Here is a 20,784-nt window from a genome sequence, read left to right as displayed (position 1 = left end):
TCACTGCCATCCCGTGGATTCTGACTCACAGTGATCCCGAAGGACAGAGTAGAGTGCCTCTCTGTACTTCCACGTGTGTGAGTCCCGGTAGACCCGAGACATAAATCCAGGGAGACCCGTGTGTATAAGAAAAGCTTTATGTAAAAGAGCAATTGTATATTAAGAAACCACCCAGCCCAGTCCAGATCATGTCCATAGGTCTGATAATAGCCCCTATGTCTGATACCAGGCTGTAAATTCCTCTTCAGACTCACACAATATATGCAATGACACCAAATGCAGGAAGGTCACAGGGCAGTGGGTGAACAATCTTGTAGATCCAGTGGTGGTAGAAGCATCTCAATGCTGGTGTGGGTCTCCATGTGGCTTATCAACAGGAAGACAAAGCAGAAGCCTTCCTGTGAGCTGAGGTGGCCAAGTCACCATCAAGTAGCCTTTTCCACCTCCAAACAAACCACACCCACCGCCCTCCCCTGGGGTAGATGCCCCCTTGGGATTTTCAACGCGGTGACTGCAACGAGCACAGACGGCCGGCGCTCCGAAGAGCAGCTGGTGGGCATAGGCCATTGCCCTTCTTGTTCACCTCCTGGCATTCAGCCCATGCGCCTCGTCTCCACCCAAGTGCCTGCTTTTCACTTGGCCGGGTGTGGACTTGGCCTGAGCCGTAAAAAGTAGACTTTCACAAGCTGATCTTATGCCAGGCTCACTTGGGCACCAACCCTAGCTAGCCCGCCTTGTCTGCAGTGTCTTCCTCTCTGCCCATCCAAGTGTGGCGATGGTCACCACGGGCACGCGCTGGCCGTGGTCAGCCTCCTGGGGCATCTTGACCGGCAGCACAGGCTCTGCAGTCAATACGTACGTCCAGTCGTGGACCCCTGTCTGTCTGGTTTTGAATCTGACACACGGTGGTCTGCGTTGAGAATGGGAAAGGAAGGAAGTCGGGGCAGGTCTGTTGCTCTCTGCCAATCAGCGATGGTCCCCGGGGCTGGTTTATAACGTTTCGTTACTTTCATGGCATTTAAGATGGAGAGGAAAAGGTGGAATCCCATCCCCTGGGTGAACTGGCCAAGAAACCTCCTCGGAAGACCGGGCCAGAGAGACCTGTGGGCGGACATCCGGCGGGGTGGGGTGGTCTGCATGCTGGGGTGCCTGGGGGAAAGGAGGAAGACCCCCTTGGCCCAGAGAGGGTGAGGTCCTGTGGTCATTGCCCTCCACCTCGATGACCTCACAGGAAGCGCACTCCCCCACTTCTGGAATCTCTGGTTCGCTCTTGGCAGCGTGTAAGCATTGTGAGTTTGTACTTTACCAGGCGGGCACCGGGGTGGGGCAGGCCTTCAGGGCCATGCAAATGGTGGGAGCGGCCACCCACTAGCCCGGAGGGTGTGGGAAGATGGGATAACGCCTAGATGTGTCCTGGGAAGCGGTGGCCAAGGGTGAGCGCTAGCCTGGGTGGAGCCTGTCCCCAGGAGGGCAGGGTGGGCGGGTCCCTCTGTGTGCCGGGCAGCCCTGTCCAGTGTGAAGACCCTAACCTGTTGGTACCGCTCTGTTGTCTTTGTCTTGCTTCCCGCAGAGTTTTCAGGACTTGAGACTGACAATGAGACTGAGCCCGTGGCCGTGGCCCCTGCAGGTGGCTGGGTTCCTTCCCTCCAGTTCCCTCTCACAGTCCCCTTACAAAGACATTGACTCATTCCACGTTGCGCATGAAATGCCCGAGCCCCATCTTGCCTCCCACACATTTGAGCTGCTGTCTGTGTCTGCGTCTTGCTCCCCACTGCCCCACGGGACCCCTTCTGCACTTGCATCCCAGCCTGATGGACGGGGCTCCGGGCTCGCTGACGCACCACACTAACGGGACTCTTGCGTTTTACCCGAATCACACTGTCCCTTGATCCCGCTGCATGAGGCCCTGTTGACCTCTCCAGGGAAAGTTGGGGGGGTGGGGGGCAGGCATCAACCCGTGGGTCTCCCCAGGCTAAACCAGGAGACAGAAAAGGCTTGTTGTGTTGATTTTAATATTGGTAGAAGCCTCCCCACCACCCCCAGTGATAACCAACTCACAAGGTCTAAAGTCCTTACGGGGACAGGAGACCAGCTGCTGAGAATTTCCTCCTCCTTTTCCATCAGCTTAGCATCAGGGGTTATTTCACTGGCCCAGGAGCCGGTCAAGGTTGGATTTCTCTTCAGATTGCCCTCTCCCCCGACAGCTTCTGTCAGTGGAGACTTGAAGGTTGCCCACTAAGCAGCATTTTGATCTATCATCGTTGCTTTGGGTCATCCCCAAATTTGTGCCCCACCCCCAAGTCTGCTTAGCCAGAAAGTGTGACCCAGCTGAGAAGGGAGGGAGCCACTGCCGAGCTAGTGCTAGGCATCGGCCCTTCTGCACCAGGCGACGGCAGATGCAGCCTGTCCTTGCCCACGGGTGGGGGGAACACTCACATGACCTGCTTCAGGGCGTAGGCCAGGGACCCCGCCTCTTCTTCCCTCCAGGCCATCTGCATGATCATCCAGTTTAATTTCTTCATTGCTTCCATGTGACTGCAAGGCTAACAGGGTTCGGTGTGAACTAACATGCATGTCCATCCATCACACAGTCGCCACCGCCACCACCACCACCACCACCACCGGTAACACTGCACAGAGAAGCGAAGCAGAAGACGCCGACTGCCCCAGTAACGTCACGTTTTTTCACCCGTCCCAAAGGTGGTGACCTGCACATGACTCAGTTTTTCCGAGGGAACCTGGCTGGCCTCACAATCCGCTCTGGGAAAGTCGCTGACAAGAAGGTGATCGATTGTCTATACACCTGCAAGGAGGGGCTCGACCTGCAAGTCCCGGAAGACAGCAGCAAGGGCCTGAAGGTAGGTAACCCTGGCCAAGATGTCGACTGCTTACTTAGCTGGCATTGAGGAAGCCACACACTTGAGCTGCGGGGCTGGGGAAGAATGCTGAAATTCCCGTGGATGGTTCAAGGACAGACCAATCTTAGAGGAAATATGGCAAGGCACTCCGTGGCGGCAAGGACGGCGAGACTTGGTCTCGCATCCTCTGGACAGGTTGTCGGGAAGGATGCCAGGTTCGGTGGGTAGAGGAACAGGCCCTCGAGGAGGTGCACTGACCCGGTGGCTGCAACACTCAGCTCGGGCACAGGACAGTGCGAGGACGCTGCAGGACCAGGCTGTACTTCCTTCTGTTGTGCGTGGGGTCGCTGTAGGTCGAAACCAGCTCGATGGCACTGAACAACAATTGATTGCTCTGAGCCCATTCTGTGGCCCCTGCAGCCGGACGTCCCATCTCCTGAGACAGTGGTTCTCCACCTGTGGGTCGCGACCCCTTTGGGGGTGGAATGACCCTTTCACACAGGGGTCGTCCGATTCATCACAGTAGCAGAATGACAGTGATGAAGTAGCAACGACAATACTGTTACGGTTGGGGGGTCACCACCCCACGAGGAACTGTGTGAGGGGAAGGCTGAGAACCGCTGTTTCTGGAGGTTCTCCCGCCCTTGTTTCCACAGACCTTTTCCGTCCGCCGTGTCCTTTCCCAGAGCTGGGCTTGCCTGCTGCACGCAGCTCTCGCCCTCCTCACTTGAAAGGAGCCTCCCGTCTGTGTTTCCTCTGAGCCGTCTATTAGAGCGATTTCCTGATAGGGGGTTTGCAAGCATTTCTTTCTCAAGTTACCAGTCACATTGGTCCCAAGAGCATCCACGCCCTCAGCTCCCTGCAGATGGAACCTTACCTCTCCTCCCCTCTCCCCTCGGCCTGATTGCAGATCCAAGTAAGCCCCAGCCAGTTGACCTTGGAGGGAGAGGACATCGGAGAGTTGGAGAGGGCCATGCAGCGCATCTCCTACGTGAACTCGCGCCAGTTCCCCACGCCTGGGATTCGGAGCCTGAGAATCACCAGCACAGTCACGTAGGTCCCGATTCCCGGCGAAACCAGCGAGAAGAGAGCGGGTCTCGTTTAGCTTTTAAAAAAGCGGGGCCATCTCTGGACACCGCAGTCTGTGCGAGAGGTTTGAATGCTGCCCTGCTGCCCGTGAGCCATGTGCCTGTGTCCTGCGAGGGCCACTCTCTCTCCGGGTCGTCCCCAAAGCTGGCGCTCTAAAGCCCTGCCCCTCTTCCGCGTCTCGTTGGCAGGTGCTTCAACGAGGCCCCCTGCATCTCCATGCCCCCAGTGGACAGCTACGTGATGGTTTTGCAGCCAGAGGAGCCCAAGATCAGCCTGAGCGGTGTGCACCACTTTGCGCGGGCGGCCTCGGAATTCGAGAGCCCGGAGGGCGTGCTCCTCTTCCCCGAGCTGCGCATCATCAGCACCATCACTAGAGAACTGGAGCCCGAGCGCGACGGTGACGAGGACCCCACAGGTACCGGCCCCGCCGACACTGAGTTCCTGGGCTCCCTGGCACGGTGGGCGCTGGCGATTGACTGATTGTCTTGCTGTTCCGAGAACGGGGTCGCGGTGGCGTCTTCCCTCTTCGGAGACTAAAGAAGTGAGGCTGGCCAGGGCGCTCACCCGCTGCCACTGGGCGCCTGGTGGTGCATGTGCTAGGCTCGGCCGACCCACAACACAGGCTCCCGCTGTGCGGGCGGCCTGCCCTCACCGACGCAGAAGCCTCTCTGCCCTACCTCCCTCGCCAGATAGCAATAGGGTGTCCTGATTGGAGCCCATGGGACCAGCCACCCGAGGCTCTCCAGTCTGGTCTCTGGCCGTCTTTGCAGTTCAAGAGTCCCTGGTGTCCGAGGAGATTGTGCACGACCTGGACACCTGTGAGGTCACCGTGGAGGGAGAGGACCTGAACCGAGAGCAGGAGAGCCTCGAGGTGGACCTGACGCGCCTGCAGCAGAAGGGCATCGAGATGAGCAGCTCCGACCTGGGCGTGGTGTTCACAGGTAGAGGCTGGAACGGGCAGGCAGTGGGCACACGGTGGCTCAGCCAGCTGCCTCCTTCCCTTGAAGGACCTTGAGCATGCCCCTGAGGAGATGGGCCCGAGGGGCGGGACTCGGGGTGGGGTGTGGGGGATGCCTTCTCACCTGCGTCAGGAAGCACAAAGGCCCGAGCCTCGTCTCAGTCCCTGGCCCTGTGTTCCTACCCAAGAAGCCCCAGGTGACTGTGCCCCTTCCCCCCGCAGGCGTGGACTCCATGGCCAGTTACGAGGAGGCGCTGCACCTGCTGCGCTACCGCAACTGGCACACCAGGTCCTTGCTGGACCGCAAGTTCAAGCTCGTCTGCTCAGAGCTGAATGGCCGCTACGTCAGCAACGAATTCAAGGTGGAGGTGAGCTCAGGGTGGGTGGAGAGGAGAGGAGGGCCCGGGGGCTTGTCGGGGAGGGCCTCTGACACAGTAGGAATAGGGTCAGACAAGCCAGTGTTTCCGGGCCTTGTGGTGGCACGGCATAGAAGTTTCCAAGTGCCTCCTCTCGGTCCTGACTTCCTCATGTCATCACGCGGTAGAGGGTGCCGCCTTTGGCAGGCCAGCCTGGTCCCTGTCGGCCTCCAGACCCTGATTTGCCCCTCTGCCACAGGTGAACGTGATCCACACGGCCAGCCCCGTGGAGCATGCCAACCACATGGCGGTGCAGCCCCAGTTCTTGCACCCTGAGCACCACTCCTTCGTCGACCTGTCGGGGCACAACCTGGCCAGCCCCCATCCCTTCGCAGGTAGGAGCCCAGGCAAGGGCAGTGGGGCAGCCCAGCGCTGTCCCCAAGGCTGCTCCGCATGTCAAGTCACGTATCCCCGTGAGAGAGCTGACTGTGCAGGGTGCACATGGAGTGACCCATGGTCACAGAGCTGCAGGGGACAGCCAGAGGGCTCCACCCTTTCGTGTTGGGTGGAGTGGGGTCAGATCGGGCATTTGGACGTCCGCCTCGGTCCCATAGGGCCATGGCAGAGTCTGCGAGGTGGCACTTCGCTGACTTTCATGTGTCCCCACCCCAGTTGTCCCAAGCACTGCGACCGTGGTGATTGTGGTGTGCGTCAGCTTCTTGGTGTTCATGATCATCCTGGGGGTGTTCCGGATCCGGGCAGCCCACCAGCGCACCATGCGGGAGCAGGACGCTGGGAAGGAGAATGAAATGGACTGGGATGACTCGGCACTGACCATTACCGTGAACCCCATGGAGGTAGGCCGGCCTGGCGGACTGCAGCCCCGCCCTTTCCCTTCTAGTCCCCGCCCTTCCTCTTCCATCGTTTACTCCCTTCCTGCAATCTCTGCTCCCCTCGGTCTCTTCCCCCTCCCCTAGTCTCCCTGCTTCCCGCTGTCTGACTTTTTCCGCTGTCTGACTTTTTCCGCAGTCCCCGCCCTTCCGCTTCCTTAGGTTTGTGCACTTTGGCTCAGGTGACCCCAGCCCCAGCCCTGGGAGGTGGGCGCCCCACTGCAGAAGGGTAAGCGCAGGATCATGCATGGTTGCCGGTGCTATTGAGTTGGTGCTGACTCATGGCGACCCTACAGCACTGGGTAGAACCCCCTGCCGCGGAGCGTTTCCTAGGCTGTGACCTCTGCCGGAGCGCAGCACCAGGCCTCCTGGCCCCCAGCCAGAGCAGCTGGTGGGCACAGATCAACGGTCAGCCATTCTGCAAAGCCCTTCGTTGCTGTGTCCCCAGGGCTGCGCAGTGCCTGACGGGCAGTGCTAAGCAGTGCTTAGAAGCAGGACTGAGGCCAGCAGGCCTGCCGTTCACTCACCGGCTCCCCCTCCGCTGCCCCTCTGGCTCCAGGCACATTTCTTGGAGCCCTTGACTGTTGTGTCCCTCGCCGGCGTGCCTCACAGGCTCATGCCTGTGTGGGTGGCCAGAGGGCAGCTTCCGGTGCCTCTGGGCCTCCTGTCAGTGTGGGTGACTGGGGTGCAGGCGGGGGCGGGGCTGGACTCACCCGCCCATCTCCATGTCAGACATACGAGGACCAGCACAGCAGTGAGGAGGAGGAGGAAGAGGAGGAGGAGGAGGAGAGCGAGGAGGGCGAGGAGGACGACGACATCACCAGCGCCGAGTCGGAGAGCAGTGAGGAGGAGGAAGGGGCGCACGGGGACCAGCCAGGCGCCAGCAGGCAGCAGCAGCTGGAGTGGGACGACTCTACTCTCAGCTACTGACCGGCCGCAGTGGCTCCTCCCTCCTCGGCCATCCCCTTTTCTGCTTCCAAGACTGCTGCCCCCGCCCTCTCCGTCCCAAGGATCCACGATGTAAAAAGTCATGTTCGGCCAGTAGGTCTGCAGACCCTCCCTGGTGCCTGTCGTCCCCCCTGCTTGGTGTATAGGACTTAGGCTCCCCTCTCTCTGCCTGGATCCCGACCACGTGGAGCGACCCCCACAGCTTCCGCTGTCATCTCTGCACAGTGACCCGCGGTGCCGGAGACCCCCCTACACACACACAGTGTCCGCAGGCCCATTGGCCTGCTGCAGTGCAGTCGCACGCTCCAGGTGCCACCCTGACGGCTGGCTGCCCGGGGTAACGCTGCTCCCTCCCACCGGTAACCGCTGCTTTGGTTTGTCTCCGGCCCACCTTCCCCGCCCTCCCTTTTTTAAGTCTTTTTTTCCCCCCAAACCTAGTGCATGTATAAAATGGCAGAATGAGGTTACTATGTAGATGATTAACTGACTTTTTAATATTTTGTAAATAAATTGGAACTCTGTGTCCTCTGCGCGAGTGTCATCAAGGACTGGAATTTAAAGTGAGATCCAGGTGACTGAGGGCAGTCCAGCCCGCAGGCTCGCTGCTCGCACACCCAGGTCAGCTCAGTGCAATCTAGCCTCGATCTCCGTGGGTGGGACGGCAGGGCTGGGGGCAGGGGCAGAGGCCGTGGGGGCCCGGCTGGCTTGGCATTTGGCCGGTGCTGGTGTTGCCAAGACCCAGGGCCAGTTTTTCACTGCTTGTCCGCCCCAGCACTCCTCACACGATGCACCCGACAACCGTACTTGTCTGGGGGCGGCAGCAGGCCCGAGCGATCCAGACTCGGGACGACCGAGAAGCTGGGTGGGCTGTCAGGAGCCTCCCCAGCCAAAGGCCACGTGCGGCTCCTTCCAACCTCCCCAGGCTGCCCCTGCCCCGGGCGTCACTGCCACGCCCAGTGGCAAGCAGGAAAGAGACTGAAAACCCACAGCCACTTTTCTCTGTTTATTATGATTAATTTAAATGTAAAATTTTAGATTTCTAAAACAGGGCAGGGAAGGGAGTCATTTTGAATACTGTCCTGTGGCCATCACTGCTAGTTTCCAGAAAACGGACGGTCACCTGTGTCTCTGTGTAGCCATCCTCCATGCCACCACCGTAGCTGCTCTGTGTAGACCACTGAGAACCCAATGGGAGGGGGGCCACGTGTGTTCTTAGCTGCCCCGGGTGTCACTCTTGAGATGTGTATATTGATGCTAGGTCAGAAAGTGTATCTGCTACAATAAAGCTCTGGTTCTAACTCCACCTGAGTGACTTTTTCCTTTCTTCGCAATCTTCTTTGTGAATCCCACCTGCCCCGTGTGCTTTGGGGCTGAGGCGTGAAGCGTAACAAGACTCCTTATTTAATCTGCTTTTACCTCTCCTGCCAAGGTTTCTCAGCTGTCTGGCCTCAGTTTCTGTCCCTGCCGCTTAGGCTCACCTTCACCACACAGAAACAGTAAATGATTTTTAAAAATTGGAATATTCTCGCCCAGCACACAATACACACCCAGCCCCAAGCCGGTGTGTATACGCGAAGGCCTGCAGCCCACGCCGGGGAGTGTGCAGACTCGTGCCAATAAATAACATATGTACACACGGACAGGCCAGGGGAAGCTGGTGGGTCTCAGCACACACTGGGTGAACCAGGTGTTCTGAGTGACGGGCAGACTGTGAGCAGAGCCAATGGGGCCAGCTACCACCCGGAACGAGCCACTGCCTCCTGCCTCTCCCCAGACCTGCAGTTGGCATGTCTTCCTGCTAGGCCGGGCGCTGGGAGGCCTGGCCAAGGTCAGAGGTATAAGCCCAGCCAGTCCCAGGCCTGCCGCCAATACCTCAGGACCACTGTGGGCTTGACACAACCCGGACTCCGAGCCCCTCGGCTTTAGGATGTGGCACAGGCCTGGGAATCTGCATTTCCGACGCTGCTGTCCTTGTCCGGTGCCCTCCAGTGAAAGACTGTATACAGACAGGGCAAAGGGCTCCCACCACAGCCCAGAATTCCGATACAGCCAGTGCTGGTGACAGCAGACTTCGTGAGGGGTTCTGGAGAAAGAGCTTGGGCCCCCCACCTGAAAGCACCTGTGCTCTGGAGCCCCAAGTCCTGCCAGAGTACCTGCACCTGCCGCACCCTTGATTGGAAGCCAAGAGGCGAAACCAAGACGGACCAGCTTCCCCGAGCACCGCCATGTCTGAGGACCCACGTGTGGTGGGGTGGGGTCAGCTCTCTCTCCCTAGTCACGGACTTGAGTAGGACTCGAGGAGGCAATATTTCGTACCGCACACAAAATGGCTTTACAGCAGAGATGAGAGGATCCCGGGCCCAAGAGTTAGTTTTAAAGCAAATTGTGGCATCCCTGAATCTTGGGGCACCGGATGTTCTGGGGGGACACCCCAAATCACAGTCAGTGGGGGATGTGCAGAGGTGGCGGCGGGAGAGCCGAGGACGGGACACCTCCAGAGCCTAAGCATGAGGTGACCGCTGGAGTTGCACCCTCTGTAGTTCAGTGGGAGGAGAGGAGTCTGGCTGGGCCCTGGTCACCAGCTGGAAGACTTGGGGCTGCATCCTTCCATGAAGGGGCAGCCTGGGGGTGCCTGCCCCCCACGAGGCTCTTGTATGGCTGTGTAGTCCCTTCAATGTTTCAAGTCATAAATAAATAACTGTAAACAACAAAAGGCGATGTGTCAGCTCTTTCCCTGGGAGGTGCCGTTCCGGCTTTCAGGAGTACGGTCACCGCAGCTTCATGCACAGGGCTAGGAGCCACCGGGCACGGGGGCCAAAGGGACTGCTACTGCCTGTTGTCTTTGGTCACATTGTGGGCCAGCCAGTTCACTTTGGTTTTCCAGCTTTCCCGGAGGGCTTCGTTGAACTTGACCCGGAAGTGCTTGAGAGCCTCCTCCTCCGTCTTCCCCAACGCCAGGGAGTCCTGAGACCGGGAATGTGGAAGCAGTGTTAAAAGAAGTCGCCGAGCGTGGCCCAGGACCAGCCCTCCCAACCAGCCCACTGGGAATTCTCAACGTCCTCCCAGACCACTGGTGGCAGGTCAGGGTGACCCACCTACAAAAGGTGCAAACCCGACGGGCTCTCTTGGCCACCAGGCCTGCGGGGGGCAGCTTTGCCTTCTCTAGGGGACAGTTGCTCCAGGTCCAGGAGGAAGTGGGCGCAGAAGGTGACACCGAGAGGGCACCTTGGCCAGTCTCCTCACTCATTACCCACCCCAGCTGAGCAGATGCAGGAAGGAAAATCATGCCTAACACAGTCCCCACCGATCCACCCCCCCACCTTCCCCACCCCCACCTCAGTCTGTGAATGAAAAGCCTGCGGCCCAAGGAGGGAAGTGGACTGACGTAAGAAGACAGCACGCTGCAGCCGGCTCCCACCCGCAGACGAATGCACCAGAAGGCACGAGAGACCCACAAGCTAAGGCTGGCCAGTGGCACCCCTGGAAAGCAGGTGACCTCTGGGCTCACCTTGAGATACTGGATGTCTTTAGAGCAGCTGAGTTCCGGCAGGCCCGCCGCCCTCATGAGGGCAAAGAGGTGGAGGAAGAGGGGCCCGTGGCGCCGCAGGATGGTGTAGGCTTTTTCGCAGTAGCCCCGGAACCTGTTCAGGGGAGGCCGAGGTGTGGGTGGCTTCTGAGAAGCCCCTGCCTGTGCACATAACGAGCCCAGTTCCTCCAGCTGACCCCCTACGCCATGGCCGGCTGCCTCCTATACGCACACAGCCTACAAGCGTCCATCCCTCCACCCTGCCCAGCAGGGCACTCCAGGGCTGAGACGGGGAAGTGTGTGTGTGGGGGTGTTCCCTGTTGAGAAGATCAGGACATATGCTAAGCCCCTCAGCAAGCCCAGGGTGGGAGATGACTGGGAGGGGGCTGCTGGCTGAGTCCCCATCCCTGTAGCCGCTGGCGATCTCTGCTCCTTCACAGGGACCTCAGGGACGGACGGGGTCCTAGTGGACCTAAGGTGCCCTCACCTTTCAAACTTCTCACTGTTATTCGTCTTGCCCTGCTGGATCACATGGACAAAGTCATAGGTGAGGATGAACGGGACTCGTTCACGGTTGATTCCAAACTTGGTCTTGAAATTTCCCAGAAAGTGGCCAAAATCAATGTGGAACAGCTAAGGGGGGAGGGAAGGGCAAAAGCTGAGGGGTGTCAGGGAAAAGAGCTGCCAGGTGCAGATAGGCCAAGGGGCACGGCGGGGCTTAGGTTCACAGGGGGACTCTGCCTGGGAACTGTGTGCAGGGCAGAAAGGCCAGGGGCTGCAGGCTGCGCGCACCACCTTACCTGCCCACTTTCACGGATCATGATGTTGTCGCTGTGCCGATCACCAATGCCCAGCACGTAGGTGGCCACACAGTAGCCAGCACAAGAGAGCGTGAACTCCTCTATGGCCTGGTCCAGGGCCTCTCTGGGTGGGAAGATTGAAAATATGACCACAACACTTGAACGTTTCTTCTATTAAGAGGGACGGGCTGGTCCCCTGCCCTGGGACCTGGCTGGCCTTGTGACTTGCTTTGGCCACAAACATGGAGGAAATGATGCTGGGTGCCTAGGTCCCAAGATGCCTCCCAGCTCTCGGGCACCCCTGAGCTTAGTCTACTGAATGAAGAGGGAAGCCACAGAGAGGGACCCTGCTGATACTAGGGCCCGAGACAGGCCCCATGGAGCCAGCAGATGGCAGTAGTTGCATGAGTGATTCCAAGCTATAAGAGCAGAAGAACCACACTGCTGAGCCCTGCCCAAACTACAGATTCATGGGCAAGAAATGGCTCTTTCAATCCCTAGGTTTGGGAAGATTGCTACACAGCAATAAATCACGGGCATGCAGGGGGGAACAGACATGGGCTGGCCCTTGGCTTGAATGTCATAGGCTCTTGCCCTCACCTTTTGCAGCAATGGACCAGCACCCCCCCCCCCAAAGGCCAAGGAGCAGGCATCTGTCCCTGGGGTCAAAACCTACCCTGGGTTCTTGGACTTGAGCCAGTTGAGCAGGGCATCCTTGTTGAAGGCAGCTGTGGCCGCCATGTTGCTCTTGTTCAGCTGGATGTTGGCAATCGTGTCCGAGTGGAGCACCACTTCGATGAGGCCTGTGCGGTCCCCGGTGGAGAGGCAGCCGTAGGGCGTCATCCTGCCAGTGCAGAGAGGGGAGGCGAAGGTCACGCACGGTCAAGGCCTGTTCCTGGGGTTGTTTGGCTGCAAGAACCTCGGGGCACCCAGAAAACTCCAGGGGGTGCTGCTTAAGGAGCTAGGAAGGAGGCCCTAGTACCCAGGACCCCCCAGGGAAGAGCTCACGATGGCTCAGAAGGGAAAGGCTTGGCGGTGGCAAGAGGACATAGCAGGAAGCCAGGGACACTTGGGGCAAAGAAGCCAACAGGGAGTGAGGGGACACGGAGCCTGGAATGGCCACCATCGCTTCCCTTCCCAGGCTTGGAAATGGCCCCACTCTTTTTTTTCTTTAAATCATTTTATGGGGGACTCGTACAACTCTTATCACAATCCATCCATCCATTCATCCATGTGTCAAGCACATTGTTACATATGTTACCATCATCATTCTCAAAACATTTGCTTTCTACTTGAGCCCATGGTGTGGCCCCACTCTTCTTACGGCCCTTTGGGCAGAGCCCCAGGCCTTACGGAGACACACATGGGTGACATGACGGATGAGGGGCCCTCACCTCAGGTCCAGCCCCTCCTGCTTCCACAGCACATCCATGAGCTGGATCATCTGCAGTGTCAGCATGTCCTGGCGGAGGTCTGTCCAACCAGCCACCGGAAGAAAAACACACGTTTCTGGTGTGGGCTGCAGCTGTGCCCAAACCACAGAGACCCCAAAGAGTGTCTTCTCAACTTTCGCCGAAGGAGATACGCCCAGACTCCCCACCTCCGCTGGGGCTGGTATAGACAAGGACGGGGCCCCACCTGGGTGGGTCCCAGCCGGGCTCTGCCTGCTCACCGTCCCCATTCTTGAAGATGATGCCGACGCTGCCCTCACTGCCTGCCTCCTCGTTGCTGTACATGATCCACAGGGGCTTCATCTTGGAGTCCATGAAGGTGCATTGCTCCACGCTGCTGGCCAGAGAGTGGTCAGTGGGCCTCTGCAGGGCCGGGGGCGGTCAGGTGGGGTCCTGGCGGGGTGAGGGCAGGGCTCACCAGACATCGGCCAGCAGCGTGCTGGGGTCGAGAGGGGACTGCAGGTGAGAGAGAGCCTCCAGGTAGGTGTCCTGACGCATGCAAATGTGCATCAGCTCCTTGGTCTGGGGCTTGGTGGTCTTCTGGGAGCTCACTCTGACAAAGTCATTCAGGGCCTTCAGCTTGCTCAGCGCTTCCCCCTGGCCAGAGAACAGGACAGGAGAGCAGGCTGAGAGTGGCTCCAGGGGATTCCCAGGGGGGCCAGCTGTGGGAGGGGCACGGAGGCCAGAGCTTCTCACCTGTTTCATCAGCACCTTCATGTGGTGGTTACTGCCCCTGCAGTAGGCCTCCATGATAAGGCCGAAGCGCAGCGCCACAGCCGGAACGTGCATCTCGGAGCTGAAGGGAGAGGAGGATGGAGGCCCGGCAGGGCCATATGACCCAGCCTCAACCCAGCAGGGATGACCCCTAGGACCCAACATGCTCTTCCCGCCCAGGGTGACCCAGAGGCAGGGGACGAGTCTGGTACCGGAGGTGCCAGAAGAGGAAGTGGCCGATTTTGCGGTTGGCCAGCGCCCGGTCCAGCAGGAACTTGGTCAGCTCGCAGTCCAGGTAGGACTCGTACTTGAGCACCTGCACCAGCTGCAGCAGGTACTGGAAGAGCTCGTCGTCCCTGCAAGGAAGGGAGGCTGCTGGGTCCGCGGCAGATAGGGGTGCACTGTCCCTGCCCCTCACCCAGAGTGCCAGTTGGGGCTCAGTCCATCCCCACAGCCAACACCCCTTCAAGCAGCCGGGACCTCGCCGCCCTCCAGCCCCACTGCCTGGTGGCCCTCACAGCCTGCAGGGCTCACGTTAGCTTCCGCAGGGACTTGATGGCAAAGGAGCCCACGTGGCGGTCTGGGAAGCTGAAGTCCAGCAGCTCCAGGGCGCTCAGGACAGGCAGCTCAGGCCAAGAGCACAGCAGGTAGAGCATCTGGGCGGGTTGGGAGCAGAGTGGGAGGGGGCTGTCAGGGAAGGGGGCGCCTCGAGGAGGAGACCACCAAGGGAGGGGCCACCAGGGGAGGGTGTCCCCAGGCGAGAGGGCAGCCGGAGCGGCGGCCCCCACCCACCTGGGCCACATCCTCGTGTTTGTTCCACTTGGTGACCAGCAGCAGCCGGGCCAGTGCCTCGGGGAAGCGTTCCTGGACCTCGCGGCGCATCTTCCACACCAGGTCCTTCTCGTGCTCGTACAGCTCCCCCGAGCCCCGCCGCTCCAGGATCTCCCGCAGCTGCAGCTGCTGAGGGGCCACTGGAGTGAGAGCCGCCCCGCCACTCCACTCCCCACTCTGCGCCCATGCCCCACGCCCCCACTCACCTCCTCCTCCGTGAAGCGCCCGTGCTCCGCGTGCCGCCCCAGCTCCAGGATCTGCAAGGAGGTCCACAAGCCCTGCCCTCAGCAGTGCCCCCACTGGCTGTCCCTGGGCCAGTCCGAGCAGGACTTTCCCATGGTGGGGCAGGGTTTGCAAGCCCGGCACCACAGATGGATGGACGTGCTGTCCTGGGGGCCTCTGGGGTGGGCTGCCCAGCCTCTGCCTCCTGACACCTGGAGCGCCGTCTCCCACATCAGCAAAGGTCTGAGACCAGCGCCATGCTCTTGCCGCTGTTGTCAGGTGTCGCCTGGGTGTCCAAGCCCACACGGTGGGTCCCACTAACCCCTAGCTTTTCCAGGTTGTAGCTTTCATGCCTGACTCCCACAGAGCTGCAGGTACGGTCCAAAAGCTGAGCATGTGACCACCCCCCACCAGGCACTGGGGTCAATAGGGCTGCGGACCCCATGCTCCAGGGCATGTGAGGATCCCACAGGCAGGGCCATTCCCAGTGTGCACAGAGACCCAGGCCCCACGCCCCAGCCCCACCAAACTGACCTTCTCCAGGGCAGGGTAGTACACAGGGTGGGGCGTCACCTCTGGGAGGCAGATGACCAGTGCGGCGGCACTCTCCGTGTTAGGGTTACTCCGCACCGTCCCCGTGGGGTTCAGCAGCTCCCCTTTCTCATCTGAACAGGGATCGGTGGCGTCAGGTGTGTGGGCATGCTGCCCTAGGAACCTGCCCCCTCCCCACGCCCCATCTCTGCCCGGGGCAGACCTGGGACGGAGGGCCACATGTAGAGGCAACACTCCCCAGTCTTGAGCTGGTCCTTGTAGTCAAACAGCATGAGGTTGGCCCAGGCGATTGGGCAGTCCTGAGGAGGACAAGCAGGTCAGGGCTCAAGGGGGACATCTGCAGGCAGGGACCAGCCTCCCTGACTCTCACCCAGACACCCCTAAGAGAGGAGGGAGGACATCGGCTCCAGCAGGTCTTCCAGCCAGACCCTGGAAGAGACCTTGTTTGGAGAGGGAGGGCCTACTACTTCCTGTTTCCTGGGTTTTTGTGTGTGTGTGGGATCCCAGTGAGGAAGGCCAGCTGCCTCACAGCATCCTCTGCTCCCAGGGGCACCCCCAAAGCAACCCCAGCAGCTCCCCAGAGAGCTGGCTATGCTGGGTTCAGTGTGAGTCAGCAGGGCTGAGTAGGGGTCACATCCTGAGCCTGGTGACTCAGAGTCCCATCACTACCCATTCCTGGTGGTGTGACTCAGGCCTTGAGCTCCCCAAGAGGACAGAGGCTGCGTCCCTCCCACTTGAAGACTGCCTCCAGACCCAGGCCCAACTATCTCCAGTTCCTGCCAGCAGCCCGGCAGCCAGAGCTTCACTAGGGCTAGAGGCAGAGCAGAGAGGAGCGGGGCTGAGGTGCACAGGTGCCTCCTGGAGCTGCCCCCTCCCCAGGCTGGAAGCAGAATGGGGAGGGGCCCAGCAGGAGATCTACTGGCTGGGGGAGGGCAGGACGAGAGCCTCCGTGGAGCCCAACCCACCGCCTTCTTGGACTTCTTCTTGGTGGAGCGAGCCTTCTTGGCCTTCTCGATGACGGCATAAAGCGCCAGGCAGAGCCGGGCCATGCGGGGCAGGTCGCAGAGGCTGATGTCGAACTCCAGCCGCTGGTTCCACACGGGCCCCGAGCACACGCTCACCTCCGAGCTAGACACTGTCTTGCACAACATCTCGTTACCATGGAAAAGGCCGGCCTGGACCACCAGCTGCAGGGAGCCAGGGCGTGGGTGAGGGGGCTGCCCCACCCCACCCCGCCCCACCCCACCCCACCCCCACCAAATGCTCAGATCGCCCCCTCCTTGTGCTGAGGGGCCATCCAGGGTCGATGGCCACTCCTGGCAACCCACTGTGCGCAGAGGGGAACTGGGTTCTCAAAGGAGCCTTTCCAGAGGCAGACTGGTGCCAAGGCCCCCTCACAGTGGGGAGAGGCCGGTCCAAACCGCCAAGCTCTAGGTCAGCAGCCAGGTGCTTAAACTACCGGGCACACCTTGTCCTCCTGTCCGTGGGTCTAAGCCCCATGTCCACAGACACCAGAGGGAAAGCCTGGCTGCCTGGGTCAGGGGCTTCCAATCTCAACTCCTCGGCTGGCAGGCTCTGCGCAGCCCCAAGGCATGCCCCCTCCCTGGTCTGGGTCTCAGCGTCACCCCCATGTGAGCTGGAGAACAGCAAGGACCTTTTCATCTCATACATCCGAGGGTTCCCTTCACTGCTTAGGGGCTTCTGGGGCTCCGTAAGCTGGGAAGTGCCCACTTTGCTGCCCCCACACCTGCCTGTTTGAGCCAGTCACCGTGGTTCTGCAGGGGAGCCTAGCCCTGCCTGCTGAGATCACAGTAACCCTGCACCTCACGGAGCCCGCCTGAGGACAGGCGTGTTCAGGAGTGCCCATGTTTGGAAGCGAATTGTGCAACTCCGGTCCCAACACAGTCCCTGCAGCAGAGGTGGGCCCCGGCCCCATCATTGGTCCCCTGTTACACAGGGATGACTGCACCTGCCTGCAAGCCCTCCCCCATGGCCCTAGGGAGCACCCAGGCCTGCCCAGCTGGAGCCAGCCCTCCTCTGTGCCTGCTACCGCCTCCCCAGGCCGCGCGGTTCCTGGGTCTCGGGGCTGCTCCCCACCACCTCCAGTTGTGAATACCCAGAACTTGTCTGGGCTCAGGTTTCTCCGAATCGGTTGCTCGGGCTGGCCAGCCTGTCTGCCCCCCGCCCAGCTTCCTGTTTTGAAGCAGCTAACAAACCACTCCGGGCAGGGATGCTGGGTAATTGTGGTCAGGTGGCTTTCGGGTGACCGCCCCCCCCCCTTCTTCCTCTGCCGCCCCTCCAGCCACAGGCACTTGTTTGTGCAAACGCCGCTGGTCCCAGCCGCACCTTCATGCGCTCGTCGGCATTCACTTTGCTGCCCTGGATGAGCTCGATGCAGAACGGCTGTTCCAGGAACCACAGGGACGACGAGGAGGGCTGGGAGAGAGAGGGGCAGGGCTGGGCACAAACCCCTGGCCACCACTTGGGTGGGGAGGGTGTTGAAGGTTTGTGGCACAGTTCAGCCACCTGCCCGCATCACCGTGCTTTGATGCAGAAGGTCTCCAGTCCCCTCTGCCTGAGCTCTGCAGCCCCCTGGCTGGGCCCACCCACACCTTCCCCTGCCCCTGAGGCCCCCAGGTCAGCAAGCCTCCCAGGACCAAACCCCAACTCTGCCCACCAACCAGCCCAGGAGCAGAGGCTGGGGATCCTGGGCCCATGGCTGTCCTGGAGCCAGCCCGACAGGCTCTAGAGCAGTAGTTCTCAACCTGTGGGCTGAGACCCCTTTGGGGCTCGAACGACCCGTTTACAGGAGTCACCCGATTCGTGACAGTAGCAAAATGACAGTGATGAAGCCAGTAATGAAAATGATGTTATGGTTTGGGGGTCACCACCACAGGAGGAACTGTATGGAAGGGTCACGGCATTAGGCAGGCTGAGAACTGCTGGTCTAGAGTGATAACGGGGCAGGAAAGGAGTCGTGGAGGGTGCTGGCTCACCTTCTTCGCGGGGATTGGGGGTGGCTTGGTGCGCGGCTTCTGGGCCTGGGGGGTGGGGTTCCTCTGCTCGTCTCGCATGGCCAGGATGGACGAGCAGTGCACCATGGTCAGGTGGGGGGTCAGTCCGCTGTGCAAGCAGCTGCAGATGTACTGCGAGGGGCAGGGGAAGCTGACCATGGGCAGTCCCCAGCCGTCCCAGGACCAACCCGCTCCCCAGGAACACCGCACCCCCGGCCCACACCAGGGCACCTCCACCCTGCCCGCCTTCTCAAGCCCGGATTGCTCCTGCACTTAAGGCAGGTGACCCCTAGCAGCCCGGCTCATCACGCCCCGGGCCCGGGCCGGCCAGGCTGGGCACCCGGACGTGCCCCCGGGCTCACCTGGAACTGGCAGAGGGGGTAGCTGCCGTACAGGTACTCGTGCTTGCCATTCACCTGCAGCGCGTACTCCTCAGGCCGCTCCACCAGCGGCTGCCGGAACACCGTGGCTTTCTTCCGCAGGGCGCAGGCCATCAGTGCCAGGGGCATGTCCTTGGTGGACACCTGGAAGGTGAAGCTCTCCTGGGGGACGGAGGGAGCATCAGCCCTCTGCCCTTTGGACGCCCCATGACCTTTCACGGTCTGGGGAACCGCCCCCCCACTCGAAGAGGAGCTCCCTGTGGGCTGCAGATGCCCACTGCTAAGAGCATCAGGCCCCCACTCAGGAAGGATGGGCGAATGGAATGACCCAATGACATTGGTCACCCTGCTGTACTGGGGTCACCAAGGAAGCCTGGTCCAACTGACTGGCCCCAGGACGCCTCTCAGAGACCACAGGATGCCACACTAGGGAAGGGCACTGGGGGCTCGTGGGGACGCACCGGCTGGAGTCCCACAGATGGGAGGGAGAGGCGGGCTCACCTCACTGCCCTCGAACTTGACATTGACCAGGAGGGCCCGGATGGGGATGCGCGGAGGGGAGGTGCCCCAGCCCCGCGCCGACGGCTCCAGCTGCAGGGGGAAGCTGTACTGCAGCCAGGCCTCCCAGCCCAGCTGCTGCCGCTGCGCAGCTGCCTCTTCGCAGAACTGGCGCATCTTGGCGCGGAAGTCATTCACCTCGGGGTCGCGCAAGGAGTCGAACTCGTGCAGGCCTGGGAGGCAGGGAGGGGCAGGGTTAGCACAGGGAGCGGGTGGGGGCAGTGGGCCGGCCCAGCGCGGGTCCCGCCCACGGGGGCACCTTTGCCGATGAGGAGGCTGATCTGCGAGTTGGTGAGCTTTTTCACGCGGTCGCCCTCGCGGGCCACCAGGCGCAGGACGGGCAGGAAGGGCTGGATGTCACATAGCCGACGCTGCTCGTCCTCCAGCTCCTGCTGCTCCGCCGTCTGGTTGACGCAGGTGAACACGTAGGCCTCGGGGTCGCTGAGCATGTGGAAGAAGGGCTCATACTGGGCTCGGTGCCACAACACCTGGGAGGGACAGTTGCCCGTCAGCGCCTTGGGCCACTCATGAGGGAACACGGCCGGCCCCTCTTTTGGAGTCCTTGGGCATCAATGTGCAGGGCACGCACAGAGGGGCTGGGGCTGGGCAGAGTGTCCTGGGGATCCCCTTGTAGGGTACGAGACGACCCTGAGGATGCCCTGGCAGACAGCACCTGGGACATGACTTTTCAGTCCCTCCTGGTCCAGGGTCCATGTCTCCCCTCCCTCCAGCAATTAGACAAGCTCGTGTGGGTTCTCAAATGGTGGTGGTTGGATCAGGAGTCCCTGAGTAAGGCGAAGGGTCACTATGCTCGGCTGTTAATCAAAAGGTTGGTGGTTCAGGTGCACCCCAAGGTGCCTGGAAGAAAGGCCTGGCTCTCTACTGTACAAAACACGGGCCATGGTAAACCCCAGGGACACAGGTCTATTCGGACACACCGGTGGTCACTGGGGTTGGACTCAGCTTGATGGTAACAGCCTGTGGATTTGTCTAAGTCAGAAAGGTCGAACATGATGAATGGGCCAAATAAAGCCCATCTACAGACTGCTCGGTCCCACGGTGAGCTCTTCCCAGGACTCTGGCGGGAAAAGCAGTCCCAGGGGCAGGTTTTCACACAGAGGAGTTCTCCACAGAGCACAGAGAGGAGGGATATGCGGGACTGGCAAATGAGGGGCCATCGGCACAGGATGACCCAGACTGCAGAGGATCTAGGTTCCCACACAGGGATGGGGGGTCCAAGATCCATCACTGAGTTGAAAAACAAGCAAACCCTACGTTATTGAATAGCAAACCTACGTTCCTAACAATGAACATACTTATGTATACAGACCAGGAATCAGCGCACTATGGCTGGGGGTCAAATCTGGCCCACCACTTGTTTTTGTAAATAAAGTTTTATTGGAACACTGCCACATCCCCCGCCCCCTTTTTGGTTCTTTTTAAACATAGTGTCTAAGGCTGCTTTATTTTTGCTATAACAACAGAGTGGAATCATTTTGACAGACACTAAGTCTACTCGTTTGCCCAGCAAGGACTGAAATAATCTGCTTTCTGTCCTTTTAGGGCAAAGTTTGCTGAGCCCTGGCACTGGTAAGCACATACTGAAGTGGAAGCCAACTGGTTCACATTCTGAGAGG

General features: G+C 60.2%; 2 protein-coding genes across 6 annotated transcripts in view; one reads left to right on the top strand and one right to left on the bottom strand.

Annotated features, from left to right (window-relative positions):
- CLSTN1 (calsyntenin 1) overlaps positions 1–8,402 on the top strand; it is a 73,232-nt gene extending 64,830 nt beyond the window's left edge. For both annotated transcript variants that reach the window (XM_075550725.1, XM_075550720.1), the window contains 9 exons: positions 1,571–1,627; positions 2,701–2,858; positions 3,769–3,911; positions 4,136–4,362; positions 4,718–4,888; positions 5,128–5,273; positions 5,521–5,656; positions 5,934–6,118; positions 6,884–8,402. In XM_075550725.1, coding sequence (XP_075406840.1) covers positions 1,571–1,627; positions 2,701–2,858; positions 3,769–3,911; positions 4,136–4,362; positions 4,718–4,888; positions 5,128–5,273; positions 5,521–5,656; positions 5,934–6,118; positions 6,884–7,081 — 1,421 coding nt within the window. In that variant the 3' untranslated portion in view covers positions 7,082–8,402. The remainder of the gene's footprint in view (positions 1–1,570; positions 1,628–2,700; positions 2,859–3,768; positions 3,912–4,135; positions 4,363–4,717; positions 4,889–5,127; positions 5,274–5,520; positions 5,657–5,933; positions 6,119–6,883) is intronic.
- Positions 7,588–20,784, bottom strand: part of PIK3CD (phosphatidylinositol-4,5-bisphosphate 3-kinase catalytic subunit delta) — a 41,839-nt gene continuing 28,642 nt past the window's right edge. The window contains exons 4-24 of one of the 4 annotated variants that reach the window (XM_075550710.1): positions 19,407–19,635; positions 19,091–19,320; positions 18,572–18,751; positions 18,192–18,341; positions 17,542–17,631; positions 16,161–16,382; positions 15,398–15,494; positions 15,178–15,308; positions 14,628–14,678; positions 14,383–14,550; positions 14,125–14,246; positions 13,803–13,946; positions 13,573–13,672; positions 13,295–13,473; positions 13,098–13,210; positions 12,820–12,898; positions 12,102–12,269; positions 11,426–11,549; positions 11,113–11,258; positions 10,608–10,740; positions 7,588–10,063 (exon numbers count right to left, since the gene is read on the bottom strand). In XM_075550710.1, coding sequence (XP_075406825.1) covers positions 9,926–10,063; positions 10,608–10,740; positions 11,113–11,258; positions 11,426–11,549; positions 12,102–12,269; positions 12,820–12,898; positions 13,098–13,210; positions 13,295–13,473; positions 13,573–13,672; positions 13,803–13,946; positions 14,125–14,246; positions 14,383–14,550; positions 14,628–14,678; positions 15,178–15,308; positions 15,398–15,494; positions 16,161–16,382; positions 17,542–17,631; positions 18,192–18,341; positions 18,572–18,751; positions 19,091–19,320; positions 19,407–19,635 — 2,994 coding nt within the window. In that variant the 3' untranslated portion in view covers positions 7,588–9,925. The remainder of the gene's footprint in view (positions 10,064–10,607; positions 10,741–11,112; positions 11,259–11,425; positions 11,550–12,101; positions 12,270–12,819; positions 12,899–13,097; positions 13,211–13,294; positions 13,474–13,572; positions 13,673–13,802; positions 13,947–14,124; positions 14,247–14,382; positions 14,551–14,627; positions 14,679–15,177; positions 15,309–15,397; positions 15,495–16,160; positions 16,383–17,541; positions 17,632–18,191; positions 18,342–18,571; positions 18,752–19,090; positions 19,321–19,406; positions 19,636–20,784) is intronic. The other 3 variants (XM_075550712.1, XM_075550715.1, XM_075550718.1) reach the window with 3 other exon arrangements.

This window comes from Tenrec ecaudatus, chromosome 1 (assembly GCF_050624435.1).
Source record: "Tenrec ecaudatus isolate mTenEca1 chromosome 1, mTenEca1.hap1, whole genome shotgun sequence".
Lineage (NCBI taxonomy): Eukaryota > Metazoa > Chordata > Mammalia > Afrosoricida > Tenrecidae > Tenrec > Tenrec ecaudatus.
Note: the sequence above shows the minus strand (reverse complement) of the source record. Positions and strands in the feature narration are given on the sequence as shown.